The 19178-nt window shown below is 44.3% G+C and overlaps 1 protein-coding gene across 2 annotated transcripts in view; it reads right to left on the bottom strand.

Annotated features, from left to right (window-relative positions):
* CACNA2D3 (calcium voltage-gated channel auxiliary subunit alpha2delta 3) overlaps positions 1–19178 on the bottom strand; it is a 1005807-nt gene that overhangs the window by 157432 nt on the left and 829197 nt on the right. For both annotated transcript variants that reach the window (XM_051978988.1, XM_051978997.1), the window contains one exon: positions 18404–18484. In XM_051978988.1, coding sequence (XP_051834948.1) covers positions 18404–18484 — 81 coding nt within the window. The remainder of the gene's footprint in view (positions 1–18403; positions 18485–19178) is intronic.

The raw sequence follows: 19178 nt of genomic DNA, 5'->3' as shown, positions 1-19178 counted from the left end.
AAATGTCTAAGAAATCAGGTGTTCTAACTCAGAGCCCGGGTAGTATGGGGCTTTATTACAAATTTGCACAAATATACTCCGATTTCCATCTGTATTTCCCAGCAAACACTCAGGGCAGCTGGGCGATGGGGATGTTTACTGAGATAAAAATATCTACAGCCTTTTCTGCAGGCAAGAACTGGGTTCTGGTCACTTAAATGAACGCTCTGTCCACTTAGCCCTGGTCAACGTGAGAAACGTGGCAATGGAAACGGAAAGCTGCCTTTGCGGAGTCTTCAATGAGAACTTCCATCAATTTTTCTTGGCCACCGGCAAATCACCAGGAGCCATTTCCAAGAGCTTCCAAGATTATTTTCAGCTGCTCGTTGCATGCGATCGTATTTACCAGCACTCTTATACATGGGACCTTCCATCTTGGAACTTGGCCCTGGGATTGACTCCTTCAGGAAGCAGGGTTACTGTTGACATGTTGGAAGAAAAGCTGACAGAAGCAAAAATATGGACCAGTCAAGGTCCATTGAGGTCCTGCTCTGGGAGATAGAACCTGAACTGGGGCTTGGCTCCAGGGTGGAAAATTCCATGTTGAAATCACTTCTTCCATTCAGCCTTAATTTTGTCTTGAGGATGCTTCTTCTCTTCTCTTCTCTTCTCTTCTCTTCTCTTCTCTTCTCTTCTCTTCTCTTCTCTTCTCTTCTCTTCTCTTCTCTTCTCTTCTCTTCTCTTCTCTTCTCTTCTCTTCTCTTCTCTTCTCTTCTCTTCTCTCTTCTCCATTCCTTCCTTCCTTCTCTTTATTTTTCTTTTCCTTCACTTCCTTTTCATTTTTTCTTTTCCTCTTTCCTTTTTTCTTTTCCTTTTCCCCAACCCCTTCCCCCCCTTTACATTCCCCTTCCCCTCTCTCCTCTCCTTTCTTCCCTTCCCCTCTCTCCTTTCCTCTCCTTTTTTCTCAATCACCTCAGCTCAAATTGTAATGGATGCTTATGCCAAGGAATCATTCCCTACTCTACACCCCCTTCCCCCTTGCAGTCACTTTCTCAGAAACGGTCCAGATCATTAGTTGTGTCTCTGAATAGCTTTTGATTTGGGAAACTATCCTGAACACTGCGGCAAGGACCTGTCTCCTTCACTTGGGTGTCTGAACAGAGAAAATCCTAGAAGACGCCTGGTTACTTTTTTCTTCCTCCATGCAAAGGAGGGAGTGCAAAGATCCTTCTGAGAAAGAAGAGTGATTTCAGGCCAGGATTTCCTCTTAAAAGCTTGTGAAAATGAAACCTCATTGCCCCAAGTGGTCCAACTTACCCCCAGAAACCAGATACCCTCCTCTTGGATATCAAAGGAAGGGGCTAAATTGCATTCTACATAGCTTATCTATCGCTGGAATTAACATAATTACATACCAGCTGTTATAAATCGGTAATTATCTGTTACAGGTCAGGAAAGGATTGTTTCCAATTTTGTTTAAAAAAAAAAAACTAAACAATTCAGTCACTGGGGTTGGATAGAAAACATGTCAGCAAAAGAGATTTCATAATCTGTGGAGCGTTGGAATAGTGTGATCTACACTCACCAACCGGCTCCTTGAACCCTCTGCCCTCTGCTCCATTCATCCTTGACAAGGGATTGGTTTGTTGTTCAATCTCTAGAGCAGAAGGACCCATGACTTGGCAGCCAAAGTTCTCCAGTCTGATCAACCAATCAGTAAGCATTTATGAAGCACCAACTGTATGCTAAGGTCCTTCCTATTCTATGGGGGCTACAAAGACAAAAATGAAATAATCCCAGCTCCCAGTGACCAAGAAGGTAACTCAGCTCTGTGAGGAGCAAGTAGGCTCCGGTTGGTGGGGCACACCATTTTCTGCTTTCAAACCAAGGGGGCAGATGTAATGTGGTCCGAGGTTTTTTTCCGCTTCCTGGGACTGAGAGTAGTCCGGACCTGGGTTCACAGTTGTTTTCTTTATCCTAGGCAGGCTCTCAGCATTATTTATATAAAATTAATGTGTGTGTGTGTGTGTGTGTGTGTGTGTGTGTGAAATGTCTTACTTGAGTGGGGTCAATGGGATATTTGCCTGGAAAAGGCCACACCCCACTTCTCAGCTCCCAACTCTTTCTCATGGACCGAGAGGGGTGGGGTGGGAGAACAAATAAACACACACACACACACACACACACACACACACACACACACAGAAAAAAAAAAACCCAAAAAACACTAAATTCTGTTTTCCCCCAAAGCATGTGAGGCCTTTTCCAAAGGCTTTACTAAGCATGATGCTGATTATACTGTTCAGTGGTTTATAAACTAGAGCAAGGATTAAGTAAATCACCATCCTGACTGACAATGAGAACATATATTTTTAGCCATTTTAGAACCTTCTATTGGTATTTCAGGGAAACCACATATTCAAACGCCGGAGGCACAAATAGGGGCAAAAAGCTCTCCATCCACATAACTAGAGCTTATTTTATTTTTGCATAGTTGCAACATACATCTGAACGGTCTCTTATTTAAATAATCCTCCCAGTTTACTGCATGAGATAAGACATTATTAGAAACTCATGTGGATATAGAAATCAATAGAGTTTTGTTGGATTATTGTTTTGTTTTGGGCTAATGATTATCGCCCCCCACTTCTAGAGGATTTATTTATTTCTTTTTTTCAATATTTGGGGAAGGTGGGGCTAGGTGGGAGTGGGGAAAACCTGTTATTTCATCCAGATGAGGAGATTCCCAGCTTGGGAAATTTCTGCCACTGATGCTGGACAGTCACTCATCTATAACTTCTAGTCTTAAATGCGTGCTAATAAGTGGTCCGTGAGTAAGACTTTTAAGTCTGTAAGCTGCTGTAAGATGCACAATGTGAACGCTCCCGGGTGCTCTGAGGTTACTGACCCCAGGGTACAGAGGAGGAAACGGAGACTCAGCGAGCTAAGTGACTTCTCTATGTCAGAAAGAGAATAACTGTCAGAGATGGGCTTCCAAACCATACCTCAAGGGGTCAGGAGGCTGCCATGATTCATCCTACAGTTTCTGTCACAGGCGGATTAAAACCCAGTCCAGTTCACAGTTACACAGGAGGAGATGGCCAAAACTGTTGTTTTTTGACAAGGAAAGAAATGGAGGCTCCCAGTTTCTTTGCTTAGCCAAGACCCCATAGGCACTGCCCTCCATGTCTGAGGCAGGCCCGGGAAGCAGCCTCCTAATTCCCAGTCTCCATGCTCTTGGATCGCCTCTCAGAGAAGGGCTTTGCCAGATATCCGGCTTCTATTTCCAGGCGGCTCAGAATAGGGCTCCACTTTAGGTTGCTGGCTGTTGACATTTGGGGTTTCTTTTCCCTGAAACCTAAGACCTCGTCTGGCAACAGAGGGCACGGGAACGTGGCCGGTTCCTTCTCGCTCTGTTGTGTCTTTTCAGGTCGGAGGTAAACTGTGAGCAGATAATGGCAACAGTCTGGGTGTGAATGTCCAAACACGGGGAGGGGCCCTGCTGATGCTTAAGAAGGAACATATGGGAATGGGGGGGCATCAGCGCTGCTGGGGACATGGCAGTCCTCGAGGGATGGAGCACTGTAAGGGACAGAAGAGGAGGAGAGGCAGCCAGGGCAGTCCTAGACTGATATCTGGGGGATGGGGAATTGATGGATAAGGTCCTTTTTCCTCTGGGAGACCTGAAAGCTGGCAAATATAAACAATCCCAGCTGACTGGTGAGAGAGAGAGTGGGAGGGGAGGAGGGAGGAAGGAAAGAAGGGAGAGAAGAAGGAAGGAGGAGAGGAAGGGAGAAAAAGAGAGAGAGAGAGACAGAGACAGGGAGAGAGAGAGAGAGAGACGAGAGAGACAGAGAGAAAGACAGAAAGAGAGAGAGAGAAGAGAGAGAGAGAGAGACAGAGAGAGAGAGAGAGACGAGAAAGAGAGAGAGAGAGAGAGAGAGAGAAATAGACAGCAAGAGAGAGAGAGAAAGAGAGAAATAGACAGCAAGAGAGAGACAGAGAGACAGAGACAGGGAGAGAGAGAGAGACGAGAGAGAGAGACAGAGAGACAGAGACAGGGAGAGAGACAGAGAGACGAGAGAGACAGAGAGAGAAAGAGAGAGAGAGAGAGAGAGAGAGAGAGAATAGACAGCAAGAGAGAGACAGAGAGAGAGACAGATTCAGAGACAGAGACAGAGACAGAGAGAGACAGAGACAGAAATAGACAGCAAGAGAGAGACAGAGAGAAAGACAGAAAGAGAGAGAGAAAGAGACAGAGAAGGTTAGGAAAAGAGATTCAGAGGAGTAAAAATTTAGAGATGTCAGAGGCATTGAAACCCTTCCTTAAATGAAAGAGGAAACTCAGGCCCAAAATGGGTGAGTGCTTTGGTCAAGGTCACTTGGATAGTAGAATGGCAGGGCTGACATTTGAACTCAGATCCTCTGACTGACATCCGCAGGAGGAGAGAGGAAGGTAATCTTAAAAATCACTGACAAACAAATAGCAGAGACAAACTTTCTTAGGGGAATAAAAGTAGTAACCACTTACTCCAATCCTTTTAACTTTGTAGGGAGAAGGCGTCTAGGTACCATTTTACAGAGGGGACAATGAGAAATCTGCACAAAACTTGTGAAGATTTAAAACCAGAGTCTGGCCTTTTCAGACCATCTATTCTGCATTTAGCTCATACGGAACCTGGAATTGGGAAGAAGTGAGTTCAAATTTACCTATGATACTGTGACCCCGAGGAGGTAAATTAACCTGTCTGCCTCAGTTTCCTCAATTGTAAAATAGGAATAACCTATCTTCCAGAGTTGTTGTGAGGATAAAATGATTTAATATTTGTAAGATGTTTTTCAAACCATAAAGCTTTATAAATCATCATCATTGTTACATTGTGACTTCTAGAAAGACTGATGGCTCCATTGGGTCGATGCAATATGAAACCCCCCCTTCCACTTTCACTGGTCACAGAAAGAAGAGACTCAAATCCATCTATTCCTTCATCTAAAGCAGGGACGGAGAACGTCCGGCCCACAGGCTCTATAAGGTCCACAAAATCATTTGCCAAGGAGACCAGAGGTGACGACCACCAAATGACAACCTTCCACTGCTTGAGTTCTATAGGTAGATAACTCTTATGACCCTCCAATACCCCGATGGCCCCTGACAAAAGTTCTCCCCCCGATCTAAAGGGAGAAGTAATCCCTGGGCAGGGAGAGGTGGTACTTCTGTGCATCGGATGATAAGGGGTCGTTACCTGGCTCTGACACTGGATGCACTAGCACGCAGCCCCCCACATTGAGAAAGCGGATCCATTAGCTAAAATACATTTGGGGGAAGCTGAGGAGATGGGCTGCACGGAGGAGAGCATGACACAGGAGGAGTGATTTCAGGAACTGGGGACCATTTATCTGGTGAAGAGACGACGCATGGAAAACATAGGAATTATCTTCAAGCACTGAACGGTTATCACTAGTAATAGGAGTGAGGTTTATTCTGTTGGGGGCAGCCGGGTGGCGCAGTGGCTAGAGCAACAGTCCTGGAATCAGGAGGATCTGAGTTCAAATCTGATCTCAGACACTTAATGCTTCCTAGTTTTGTAACACTTACACAAGTTACTTAACCCTGATTGCCTCAGGGGGGGAAAGATTTATTCAGAGGGCAGAACTAAGGACAGTGGAAGGGAGTTTTTGAGAGACAGATATGGGTTTGAACTAATAAAAAGAAAAAAGCACAAACACTTAATTAATTCCTATTTGATGCCAGGTGTTGCCCTAGATGCTGGGAATATCAAGGAAAAAATGCAATATCCTTGTTCTGAAGGACCTTCCATTCTAGGGGAAGAGAGCGGGCAGACAGACACATCACTGTGAATTCATTTCTGGGGGACTCAGTAAGACCTAGTGCAGAGCCCACAGTGAATGTGCCGCCTCTGAAGGGAGCAAAGCTCCCGTGAGGGAATGTGGCCATCTTCCACCAGGGCCGTCCCCCATCTCCTGAGGAAGGCCAGGGCAGGCCGTCTGGAAGGCGGGAGGACCGTCTGTCCGGAAGGCGGGAGGACCATCTGTCCGGAAGGCGGGAGGACCGCCTGTCCCACGTGCTGCGGAAGGGACACTGGTACAGCAGAAGCTTGGCCCAGACGCCTTCCGAGATGCTGTGGGAGGAAGCATGTGCACAAGATCTCAGACAGCGGTGGGAAAGAATGGAAGGGCCCTAGGAAGCATTGGTGCATGCTGGGAGACAAAGGAATGTTCCCGGGGTCACCGATTTAGAGCTGGATCAGAGAAGAGGGAGTCATTTGCCCCAGATCCTACACCACAAGGGCAGTGTTTGAACCCAGCTTCTCTGCCGCCAAAACTAGTATTCTTCTTTCTGCCTTCCCAGAATTCTGGTCTCGGCTGAGCAGACTGCAGCTCCCATCCAGTCCTTTGGGGAAGGAGGATGGTCTCAGCCGTTCTGGTGGTGACAAAGATGCTAAAAATCCCTTCACAGCAGGGACTTGAGAGAACGAATGAAGGGGGGAACCTTTAGCTGCCCGAATGTTCTCTCAGAATGCCCAGTGACTGGGCGGGATGGCGCGTGTGGGCCAAAGTTGGTTATTTTATTCCAGTGCGCCAGAGAACAAGGGAAGAAGAAGGGGAGAGACAAGAGGGGAACTGGCAACTGTAAACACAGAAGCAAGACAGTGGCCACCAGCCATAGCCCTGAAGTCCACAGGAGGCTCTGGAAATTAGATTTATTTCAAGTGAATGGCAGGAGGGAAGACATGCGAGAGATCTCTTTCTTTGTATCCCTAGTGCTTAACACTGTGCCTGGCACACCATCGGTGCTTATTAAATGCATGATGAGGATGATGATGGACAGATCACCCCAACTGACACCTTCCTTCAACAGAAAAGGGAACTGAAGACCAGGGAGGCCCTTTTGCAAGGTCACAAATCCAGCCCAACGTACTTCCCATTTGTATTTCAAAGAATATGGACCTCAGGCACTGCTCTACTGGAGGCTCCCAAAAGAACACGGCATTTTAGAAATCACGGACACGGAGGATCGCAGAACAACAGTGACTGAGCCAGAGGCAGTGGGTCAAGTCTCCCCCGTCCTCTCAGCTGCTAAGGAGCCCGAGGCCCTTAAACTCAGGGACTTGGAGCCGCAGGGAGGCCCAAACCCTGCAGGAACCCGAAATCATCCCAGCTCTGTGAGTCAAGGCTGCCTCAAACTTAGCAGGTCGGAGTCAATCAGTAACGAGATCAGGCCTCAGAGGGACTGCTGCACTTCCAGACCAGGTGAGATTAGGCCATCAGGTAACACTTGGACTCAGGTTCTCTATTTTCAAATACTTATTTCTTTTAGTTCTTTTCTTACATGATTTTAGGCTATATATCCTAAACACACACAGATTTATATATATAGACATAGATATGTCTATATATGTATATGTATAATATATACATATACATTTCTTTTTTTTACATATTTCTATATGTCATGTTGGGAGAAGAAAATCAAAACAAAATGGAAAAAAACCATGGAGGAGAGAGAAAAAACTAACAAAAGAAAAAAAGTGAAAATATTATGCTTCTGTCCACATTCAGTCTCCAAAGTTCTCTCTGGATGCGGATGGCTTTTTCCATCCAAAGTTTGTTGGAATTGCCTTGGATCACTAGATTGCTGAGAAAAGCTACATCTATTATAGTCGATCACCACATAATGTTGTTGTTGTATACGACGCTTTCTTGGTTCTGCTCACTTCACTCAGCCTCAGTTTCCAGGCTCATCTGCTCGTTCATTATTTCTTACAGAACAATAATATTCCATTACTTTCCTGTATCATAACTTATGCAACCATTCCCCAAATGATGCTCATCCCCTCATTTTCCGATTCTCAAATACTTATTTCATATGGATTTTCTACTGAGGGAATTAAGCGGGGGGATAAAGAATGTCATCAGACATCTATAGGTTGGGGATTAAAGAATAAAAAGAAGGAAAAGACTATTCAGTGTAAGGGAGAGCCAATCGTAGCCCACGAATTCTGTTGGCACACATGTGATGGCAAATAAACACGAGAAATGCCCAGCACACTGGGTAGTGAATTTATAGATGGATGCGATTGACAGCGACTCACAATGGGTAAGTATGGATTGACTGTGATGTAGGGTCATTAGACCCTTTGGAATATTAGTTAGATAACTGTGGCAATAACTTGACGGGGACAGGATAAGTCTGAGGTTATTATTTTGGCTTTGCCACAAACTAATGATGTGATGCACTAGAAAGAGAAAGGGACTTGGAGACTAGGAGACCTGATTCCAAGCACTGCCACTGACATTATTGTCTATGTGACCTAAAACAAGGATTAAATCTCTTTGTCCTCAGTTTCCTCCTCTGTAAAATGAGGGGGTTGGAACAGAGGAGGTCTAAGGTTCTTTTCAGGTCTCTCTGTGATCCCATTACCTTGGACCCAGTAGAATCTCAGAATCTCATGGGACGGCTCTCATGTCTAAGACTTATTACTCTTTTGACCTTAGAAAACTCACAACTTCCAATTCCTTCAGAACTCCCTGGGCCCAATTTTCTCACTTAAAAAAATCAAGGCCTTGGCCCAGAGGCCTCTGAGGTTCCACCCAGCTCCAGACTACCATGCCCATGATCTAGTTCATGCTTGAGGAAGAATGACTGCACAATATATCAGACAACCGGCTACCGGAGTGCATCTTTGGTCTTTGTGGAAGGAGCTCATGATTTTTCTGGGGTTAATGTATTTCCTCTGCAAACGGAGGGCCTTGGAACGGATTCCTTTAAAGCCTGGATTGAATGCAGGGTCTCGCTCTATTCTCACACACAACCTGTGTGACCCCTCGGCAAACCACTTAACTCATTTGGGCCTCAGATTACTCATCTGGAAAAGGCCTGGGTAGTTCTTTTCATTTCAGAGTTAATCAGGCTTGTCCAGGAAACAGTTCCTTCCAGCCCCTGTTGCTAAGGCCATTGAGTAAGGGGATGCACCCCGGAGCAGAGGAAAAAGCCCTTGGGGTCATTTAAATTCCTTCTGGTACAATTACACTCTCAAGGCTCCAGATTCTCCCAACTTGGGGCTATTTTTATTCCCATGGCAAGGAATGGTGTGAAACTCAATCCTGCCCATGCCCTTGTCAGCATCCACTGCGGGATGACAACAGCTGCCTCGCATGACTGTCGCAGGCTTAAAGGTAGCTGCTGGTTTTGGAGACAATGTGAGCTGGTCTCTGAACCCAATCCGTTTCCCAGAACAGAAACGGGCCAGCACCTCTCAGCTGCCTGGAGCCCCTTTGCCATCATGTTCTTTTCTCCTGCCAAGATGGCTAAGAAAACAGCCGTGTCGCTGCCGCTTAGAGAAGGCGATGGCCGGGGCCGATCCGAGTCCCTTGATAAAGCATTCCTGCTATTAAATGTAGTGACCTTTGCGTGATCAGCGAGTGTTCCAGGTCCTGAGTCACCACTTCCCTCCTGAGCAGCCCCAGCAACTAGGAATTGTAATTCCCCAAGCTCTACTGCCTTATGCCCAAGGACACATGTGAGGCCCTAAGGGTGGAGAAAATATCCAGTACTGAGCGTATCTAATAGTGTCAAGTTCCATGATTTTAGAGAAAAGCACATTTGGTCATCGGGTATGAAAATCATGGATTCTGTGGCTTTGCTGTTTGAATCAAAGTGAGGTCCAAATCCTGCCCTCTGACCCTTGGAGGTCACGTCATCTCTACCGGCCTCGGCTTCCTCCTCAGTAAATGAGGTGACTCTGAGCATCCTCTCACCATCAGATCTATGACCCTATTACAGACAAGGCCCATACGAATGCACATTAATTCATGATTCTAAGAGAAAGGACAATAATCAGTAAAATAGGGGAAAACATAATTCATTGAATCAAAAATAATGTACTTAGCCTCAAAATGGAAAGCTCACTATGTGACAAACAAGAACCCTAATACTTTCTATCCAAGGTGTGCAAAGCACTTTTCTTGGAACGTTCCACAAAGCAGGAAAGGGTAAGTATCTATTTAAGACAGTTCTGTCCATCGGGAAGCAGGATCCAAAGGGGAGGCAGCACGGCCACGGTAAGAGACGCAGCAGAGACGAGATTCCAACCCAGGACGGCGGTCGGCCCGTGACCACGTGGGCTTTCTGCTGCCGAAACAGAATCTCCTCTCGGCTTTTACTTCAGTCATTTAGGTTAATGTACATTCAACATAACCAGCTGTGGTTAACAGAATCCACGCAGAGTCTAAGGTCCACTCCAAGTGTTTGGAAAGTCATCAGAGGCTGTGGGAACGTCGCCAATGTAACGGTGACTTATTTTCAGAGTTCTCCAAGTGTCCGGGATACTATGAACGCAGTAGCTGAAATGGAAAGACTTCTGCCCAGCAGATCCTCAGCAGATTTAGGTAGAGATGAGAGGCTCCTGCAGGGAGCGGCTTCGTTCCATCTTTTCTGTATCTGGGATCGTTCCATCTTTAGCTCTGGGATGGTTTTGAATCCATCAAGAAGCTTGGGACCTATTTCCTGCTTATGACGCCCTATGTTGGGCTTGAGGGATACAAAAAGAAAAATGAAGCTGACTTTGCCCTTTAAAAAAGCTGATTGGACTGAAGCAGGCTGAGTTGAATTATACACCATTCGTGATACTAGAGAGAACAATGAAGAATGAGTGGAAGAGCATTTATTAAGCACTTCCTATCAGATAGGCGGGGCTCATTAGGTATCCAACAAACAAAAAAGGGCCGTCTTTGTAAGGAGCTTATGCTGTAATATATACACATCTATGAATGCGGTGACTGGGTAAGATAATTATGGAAGTAAATGGAAGGAGAGTTGTATAAAAGGTAATCTACTGGCACGTGCTCTTCTTGAACAGTGATGTGGACAGGATGACTATACCTGGAACGCGGGCAGGAGGGAGAGAGAAGTTTCACCAGCTTAGATGATACTGTCTTTTTCTTCCCCCTGAGGCAATTGGGGTTAAGTGACTTGTCCAGGGTCACACAGCTGGGAAATGTTAAGTATCTGAGACTAGATTTGAACTCAGGTCCTCCTGACTTCAGGACTGGAGCTCTATCCCTTACACCAATTAACTGCCACAATAATCTTGTTTTTAAGGACTAGATCATGAGCTCATTGAGACCAGAGACTTTTTTGCCTTTTTTTTTTTTTTTTAAATCTCTGGTACTTACCACAAAATCTGGCACATAAGAAGAGGCTTTGTAAATATGTATTTAATTGATTTAACGATCTTAAAACAGGCATGGGATGGTGTGGTGTTCTTCTTTTCTAAAATATGATGGTTCTCGGGGAGCAGGTTTCTCAGGGAGCTTCTGGAGGCAGCCTTAGTTTCAGTTCCGAGTAATAATCACCTCAAATGCAGCCAGGTGTAAACGTTTAAATCCTTTATTGTCTCCTTCAAAATAGCCTAACGAGAGGGCTGAGAGCCTTTTCAGGTCTAACACAACACAACATGGACCAACTTCCGATGGAATGACGGGCTGCAGGAGAACGGCTGTGCTCAGTTTCATGAATCTACCAGCTAGGGTCTTCCACAGGACCCTAAAACCTGCAATCATCATTTGGTTCATTATGTTCTTTGGAATTATGTGATCTCCAAACTGCAGGTGGGCCCTCTCCCCTTCCCTTCCAGGAGGGCCGCTAACCTGGCCTGCTGCCCAACAGCCAGAGCGCGAACCCGACGCTCAGAGGCCAGTGTTGAGAAATGCCCCGGCTTTCGGAGAGCTGTCGTCTCCCAGCCAGAAGCTCCTTTCTGGAATGATGGAAACAGCAGCTACTGACGCTCTGACCAGCTTCTTGGAGCGTCTTCTAATCATAGTCTGTTTAGTCTTGTGTGCTCAAAAAGGGTTATTGCAGATGATGATATAAACATCAGGGACAGACGAACTTCTCCAGGCCTTACAGAGCAGTGCCCCCCATGCCCATCAAATTACCCCGGCGCCAATTGCAAGTTCTTGCAAGTTTCCCTGATTGGCTCCAGATAGAGAGAGAAATGATGGGCCCAGAGTGTAGACTTTTCTCTCTTCTTTCCTCCTTCCCTTTTTCTTTCTCCCTTCCTTCCTTCTTTCCTTCTGTTCCTTCCTCCCTTCCTTCCTTCCCTCTATTTCTTCCTTCCTTCTATTCTTTCCTTCCTTTCTTCCTTCTTTCTATTCCTTCCTCCCTTTTTTCTTTCTTCCTTCCTCCTCCCTCCCTTCCTTCCTTCCTTCCTTCCTTCCTTCCTTCCTTCCTTCCTTCCTTCCTCTATTTCTTCTTTCCTTCCTTCCTTCCTTCCTTCCTTCCTCTATTTCTTCTTTCCTTCTTCCTTCCTTCCTTCCTTCTTTCTATTCCTTCCTTCCTTCCTCCTTCCTTCCTTCCTTCCTTCCTTCCTTCCTTCCTTCCTTCCTCCCTCCCTTCCTTCTTCCTCCTTCCTTCCTTCCTTCCTTCCTCCTTCTCCTCTCTTCTCTTCTCCTCCTTCTTATCCTGTCATCCTCTTCTTCTTCTTCTGCTTCTCTTTATTTTGTATGACTGACTATACATATTATATGACCATTATTTTTCTTGTCTGCTCAATGGGGGAGTGCATGGAGAAAGCAAGATCAGATTTTTTTTTTTTAATTCTATCATAAGAAGGTCTCATCCTTGGCTTCAGCTCAGCTCTGAATCTGTTGTCACTAATTTAATAAATCCCTCGTCTTCAGCCTCTCACTATCACCTCCTGCTGAATGAAGAAGGAAGAGGAATAGAACATGCCCTGGTAAGATCAGGGTTTTAAAAAAATATCCTATATCATACAGGAAAAAAAAAAAACAATTTTTAAGAAAATAATCTGGAAAATAAATGAAAGTTCTGCTTTTTCTTTTTCTCTTTCCCTATTTCTGTCTCTGCTTCTCTCTGTCTCTGTCTCTGTCCTTCCTCTGCTGATTATCTCTAACTTAGGTAGTTTAGAGCTTATTTGTCCCCACTCATTTATTTGCATGTTGTCTATCCCTACTGGACGGTGAGATCCTTGAAGGCAGTGCCTCCTTTTGCTTTGCTTTCCCTCCCCAGCACTCAGCACAGTGCCTGACACACAGTAGTCACTTCATAAATGCTCCTTTCCTGACTTTGCTCACAGACTAGAAGAGCTTTAGCACCTTTGCTTTTGCCCAGCCAAGAGACATCTGGATGTAATATCTTAGGTCCTGCAAGGTCTCCAACCTCTTCTGCTTTTCAGATCCTGAAGTTTTCCTCCAAGTTATCTTGGCTCACTCTCAGCCCAATCCTGAAGTAGGTTGGAAAATGATAACCACAAGGACTGAGATGTATAAAGCGCTTTCAAGTTGGCTGATCTCTTAGGGACATTCTGTCACTTGAGCCCAGGAGAGTCAGTGCCACTCACAAGACGGACACTGATAAAGCTGAGGGCCTGGGTTCCAGTCTCACAAAGGATGCTGGCTTTCTGGATGGCACTGGGAACATCCCTCGGTGTCTATGGGCCTCAGGTTCCTCACCTCTCCTATAAGGGAGCCAGACAACATGGCTGGAACATCTGGTTCCAGATCTCTGCGTTTGCAGAGGGGAAACCGAGGCTTGTAGATTTTCAGCAACGTGCTCATGGCCACATGGCTAGAACATTTCAGAACTGAGATCTGAACCCCGGTTTCCAGCCTCTATGTCATTCTGTCCCTTCGAGATATGATTGTCATTCCCGTTTTGTAGAATCTTAAAGCACCAAGGTCTTCCTTGAATTGCCATAGTTATATAGGCAACCACTGGCAAATGTGGGGCTCAATCCCTAATCCAACGGCTGGAAACCCTTAAGACAAGAAGAAGATGGACTCTGGGCTTGACCTAGGGAGTCCAGAGCTCAGCTGACCCTCGGCATGTCTCCAGGCAAGTAAAAACTCCCCCCTTTCTCCCTTCTCTGTAATGAGCTGGTAAATGGAAATGTATGCAGCTCCTGGGGCAGCTGGGTAGCTGGCTGGCAGACAGAGCGAGAGGGGCACTGGAACTGGTGTCTTGGGGAAAAAAAAAAGATGGATGGGCCTCATTTCTCCTCCATGGCTGATGTATCAATGGAAGCCTGCCCAGGACGCCTGCCCCCTCTTCAAAGCTGTCAGTGACAGATGAGGATCTAAATGTTTTTGCTTAAAAGAATAAAAAAAATTAAAAATTCCTCCCCGCCCAAGAGGCCCAGGCATTGTAAATGTATTAGGGAATACCAACGCAGGCCGTGGTGTTAGGCAATCCTTCCAAGCTGGCTCCTTTAGAATTATTTGCAAAATTGTCAACTTTTCCCTTCAGATCTGTTTACTTTCTAAACAAGGGCCCCATTGAAGCTCGGTTCGGGGTCAGTCCCCTTTGCCCCATCTGGCTTCCCCAGGAGGACAAAGGACAATCTTCCTCACTTTTTCATCTCTACCTGCTGAGACACAAATTCTGTTCCAATTAAAATCACCCTTTCATTTTAAAATAGTAAACAATCTCTACGTAATTGGAGGGGAATATAGAGACAACAATTACCAGGACCTAATTATGGCAGTGACTTGAAAGAGAGTCGGAATTATTAAAACACAGAGAAGTAGCTCCTCGTGCTTTGTAGATTTAAAGGTCATTGGGAAGTCATCTCATCCATCCCACTGTCTCTCCTTGGGACCAGCGTCACAAGACCCAGGCCGGAGCAGACTCTCCCACTGAAAATCTTAAGGACTCACTTAGTCATTAAGTCATGACTTAGGGTAGGATCATAAGTTTAAAGCCGGTAGGGACCTTTGAAGTCATTTATTCCAATTTTTGCATTTTACAAAGGATAGAACTGGAGTAAAATATCTTCTACCAAATCATACAAGTACTAAATACAATTTGAACCCAGGCTCGGTGACTCCAAACTCAGCACTCTTTCCCCTGTATCATTCCAGTTGCCACCAGCGCTGTAGAATTAGACATTGAGAATATGTACAATAATATACTGGGGAACTGGAAGGGATGCTAGGGATCCCCCAGCCCAGCTCCTTCACTCCACCAATAAGGGGCTGAAGTTTAGAGAGATCATATCTTCAAGGTCCTGCTCCATCATGTGAATAGTAAATCGTGATAATGAATAGTAAAACTGAGATTTGAACCCAGGTTCCAACTTCAGATCATGTTCTTCCCACTATTCTGGGCTGCTCAAAACTAGATCATTATAGGATGATAGAGGTAAAGCTGGAGGGGTCATGGAGTTGAATTAAACCAGAGAAGGATACCACTCAAACGGACATAAGGATCCCTCAGGGAAGCGGAATGACTTAGAAGACCCCATATTATTATCTGTGTTTCATTTATTTTGGTAAATGTTTCTCCTGGTTTATACAGGGGGGTGTTGTATTCGCTCCTTCTGAGTTAAACAAACTCCCTTTTTTCCAAGGGTGAAGATCCAGAGACATTAAGCCACTTGCCCGAGTCATCAAGTGACCGAAGTGAAATTTGAACCTGAATCCTCCTGAGTCCAAAACTAACACTTTTTAAAACAATATACATTGTCTTCTGATTTGTTTTCCTTTCCTCCTTCTCTTTAATTATCTCATGAAAAGGCAAGTCTTCTGACCAGGGCCCTGTGGTCACTGGGCTGACTTTCATCCAATGTCATAAGCAAGCTCCAAGCAGGCCTTTTCCATGCTGCCCTCAGGTGGTTCTCCGACCAAGGGGCTAATGGAGTGTTTGGGAACATCCACGTTCTCCTGTGGTCCGGATGCGGATTGTCCAAACGGAATCCACATTTCACTCATAATCAGCCCAAACAGGCATTTCAGAAATGTGAGGCATTCAGGAATAACTTTTAAACGAGGACAGAATGGGGAGGGAGGGACTTGCCAGCTTCGGTTTCAACAAAGAACAGCCTGACCCAGATCAGAGGAAGCTAGGCCGAAGAAACCCCAGAGTGAAATGCTGCGGCGCCAATTTGGGCTGACCTTACATGAGATGGTCACTTCAGCTCGGCCCTGTCTCGAGCAACCGGCTTAGATTCAGAGCTGCAAGGGGCTTCAGAAATCCTCTAGCTCCTCCCTACCCACTCCCTGCCATTTTGTAGTCAATGAGATGGAGATGGAGAGACACGACATGGCTCCTTCATGGTCTCCCAGATACAAAAGGGCTGAGAGGAGGTTTGCATTCAGTTCTTCTGATCCCAGATCCAGAATTCAGTCCACTCTTGTGCGTGGCCAATCTCAGGCTTGTTGGCTAGGATGCCGACAAACTGTAGGAACTAGAAGATTCTTAAATAGGAGAGAACACATGATTCACTTCAGAATAGAAGCTCCTTGTGGAAAGGGACTGTTTCATTTTTTGTGGTTGTTGTATTCCCCACACTTAGCCTGGTGCCGGGCATGCAGTAGGTACTTAATAAATGTTTGATGAATATGGGAATACAACATAAGCTTCATTTTTATGATTGTATACCGGGACTTTATATAGTATCTGGATTATTGCCTGCACATAATATATGATTTTTCAATGACTGACTAGAATCTAAGATTCTTAGGAGCAAGAATTCTTTCATTTTTTGCCTTTATATTCTCAGCACTTAGCATGGTGCCTGAAACACTGCTAATAATAAAATAATAATAATAATAATAAATCACATGTATAAAGGATTTGAAGTTTTGTAAACAGCTTTGCATTCAGTATCCCTTTTGATTCTCACAAGATCCCTAGGAGGCTGCTGTTAACATGGGCCTAGTTTTACATATAAGGAAACTGAGGCAAAAGGAAATAAGTGGTAGGTCCAGAGTCACACAGCAAGTAAGTTTCTGAGGTCAGATTCATATTCATTTCCCTGGCTCCAAGTCCAACGTTCTATCCACTGGGTCACCCGACTTAAGAAACGCTTCTTGAGTTGCACAGAATACAATCAAAGTAAATCTGGATGAGGGAGGGGCAATCTGTCTCTTCACTGATTTTGGCCCACTGATGACTGAATCTAGGGGAGGGAATCAGGGGACCGAGAAACCCAGATACTGAGTCAATCGTGACCATTTGTGACAACCTAAAGCAAAATTCCTTTTCTATCTAAACTTCTACTCTCAGACATACCAAACTTACCACGCAATAGCATAATTGACTATACATAGCCAGGACTATTGCCCTGGGATAGTAGTGATGAGTCTAGAGAAGCTTTCAGTCCTTTCCAATTAAAACACATATGCAAAGACGGAGTCCAAATGGGAGGGAAAAAATTTCGATTTTTTAAAAAACTGTATTATAAATGACTTGTGTGCAGAAAATCATCCTGACAGATTCTGACTGAATGTGAGTTGGGAAGGAGCCCAGAGCCAACTCGGTCCATACCTGACTTGAGAATCTCTCTCAATCTCACCTTGGATAAACAGTCAGCTAGAAGACCTTCCTGAATGGGGCAGTCCCGACCTTCCCCTTCAAGCCAGATCATTACATTGGTGGAGAGAGTTCAGTGTCAGGAAATTCAGGAAAACATACAACATAAAAGCCAAAGTACCTAGAATATTCTAGTTAGTGAGAGAAATCTTTCCAAAGTCCTACAAAAAGATGCATTTTGTGATAAGACAAGGTCACTGTCAACCTATGTCAAAGAGGGCAGTATCTAGATAGATTGTTTTTCCCCTTTAATAATTATTTACCAACAAAGCTTCATTCAGTCTAGAACCCATTTTTAAAAGATGTCACCCACATGGTCAAACCTCAAGTATATGGTCAAACCTAATAGCCGCCATCTTTTTTTTTTTTTGAAAGATCATAACTGATTTCTTAGGTATTTTCTGGTCTCAAATTCCCAGACAGCGGAGGCAACAGCATTCTCCCTTGCCTCCTGTCCTAGTAGGTAACTGTAGGTTTGGGAGGATAAAGTACAAAAAACATTCATCCTTTCAAAAAACAATCAGTCTTCAGTGTTGATTATATAAGATCGTGCTTCCAAGAAGAATGGACTCTTAGTATATACCCTTGCAAAATGATGACTATAAAGAATTGCGAGAAATATAAGGAAACTTGTATGAAGTGATGCAGAATGAAAGAAAACAGAACCAGGAAAACAAGATATATACTAAGTACAAGAACATAAACAAAGACCACATTAACATTAATTGTAGCAATTGATCTTGTTCTGAGAATGATAATAAAATGTACTTAGATGCTCTCAGTAGACAGGTGGGGAAATACAGGGATGGAAAATTGGATAAGCAATCAAGTTCTCTACTCTTCAGTTTTGCTTAAATGTTTTTAATTATTGATGGGAGAGTCCTGATTAGGAAGGAATAAATGATTATATTATAAAATAGAAGGTGCTGATAAAAATATTTTTAGAAAACAAGTCAATAAAATGTGCTTAAGCTCTGGCAGAACAACAGTACAAGAAAAATCAGGTGCCCCACTAAGTGAACATAAATCACTCTTACTTTGCTCATGGATAGAAACAAACAAGAGCATTACCTGCTACCACTGGTGATTTCCTGTCATCAAGGAGTTGGATGGAAGTACTGGCTGTCACCACATTGCTTTTGTTTACTGCTCCTGTTGGAGAGAAAAAAAAAACAGATATGATATTATAGTGGATCAATCCATCATGGTCACTGATGTCAATGACATCAGCTTATGAAATCTTCAACATTTATCCCTCATGGGGCAGATTCTGAAACTCTTGGTAATTTAGTTCATAGATCCTATGGAGTTGCTAGAAAGGGAGAAAGGGTTAAGGATATTAGACAGTGATGCATTTATTATCAGAACTTTGAATTCCTACAATTTTAGAAACATACTGTTTGAGAGTTGGAGGGAATCTCAGTAGCCTTCTAGCCAATGCATATAAAAAAGTAATTCCCACTTTTTGAACCTAGTACTTGCTGATGCTTAGCCCAACACCATCCAGCCTGGTAGGGCTGCTGCTTGATAGGTGGTTTTGGGGTTCAATAATCTGTATTGCTATATTTTCCTGGATGAGAGTCAACATTGGTATAGCAGCCAAAACAGCAAAAACAATCTTGGGATGTATCAATAAACACTGACTCCAGCAATAAGAAGATGGTTGTTGAGTCAACAAGCATTTATTAAGTGTTTGCTCTCTTTCATGGATCTATGCCAATTACACTTGCCTGATGAAAACAGAAAAAGTATTACATTCAATTCTAGACACCATATTTTATGAAGAACATTGGCAAGTTGGAGAGAACATCTAACACTTACCAGATTATTGAAAGTCCCTGAGTTT

The sequence above is a fragment of the Antechinus flavipes genome, chromosome 1 (genome assembly GCF_016432865.1).
Source record: "Antechinus flavipes isolate AdamAnt ecotype Samford, QLD, Australia chromosome 1, AdamAnt_v2, whole genome shotgun sequence".
In the NCBI taxonomy this organism is placed as follows: Eukaryota; Metazoa; Chordata; class Mammalia; order Dasyuromorphia; family Dasyuridae; genus Antechinus; species Antechinus flavipes.
Note: the sequence above shows the minus strand (reverse complement) of the source record. Positions and strands in the feature narration are given on the sequence as shown.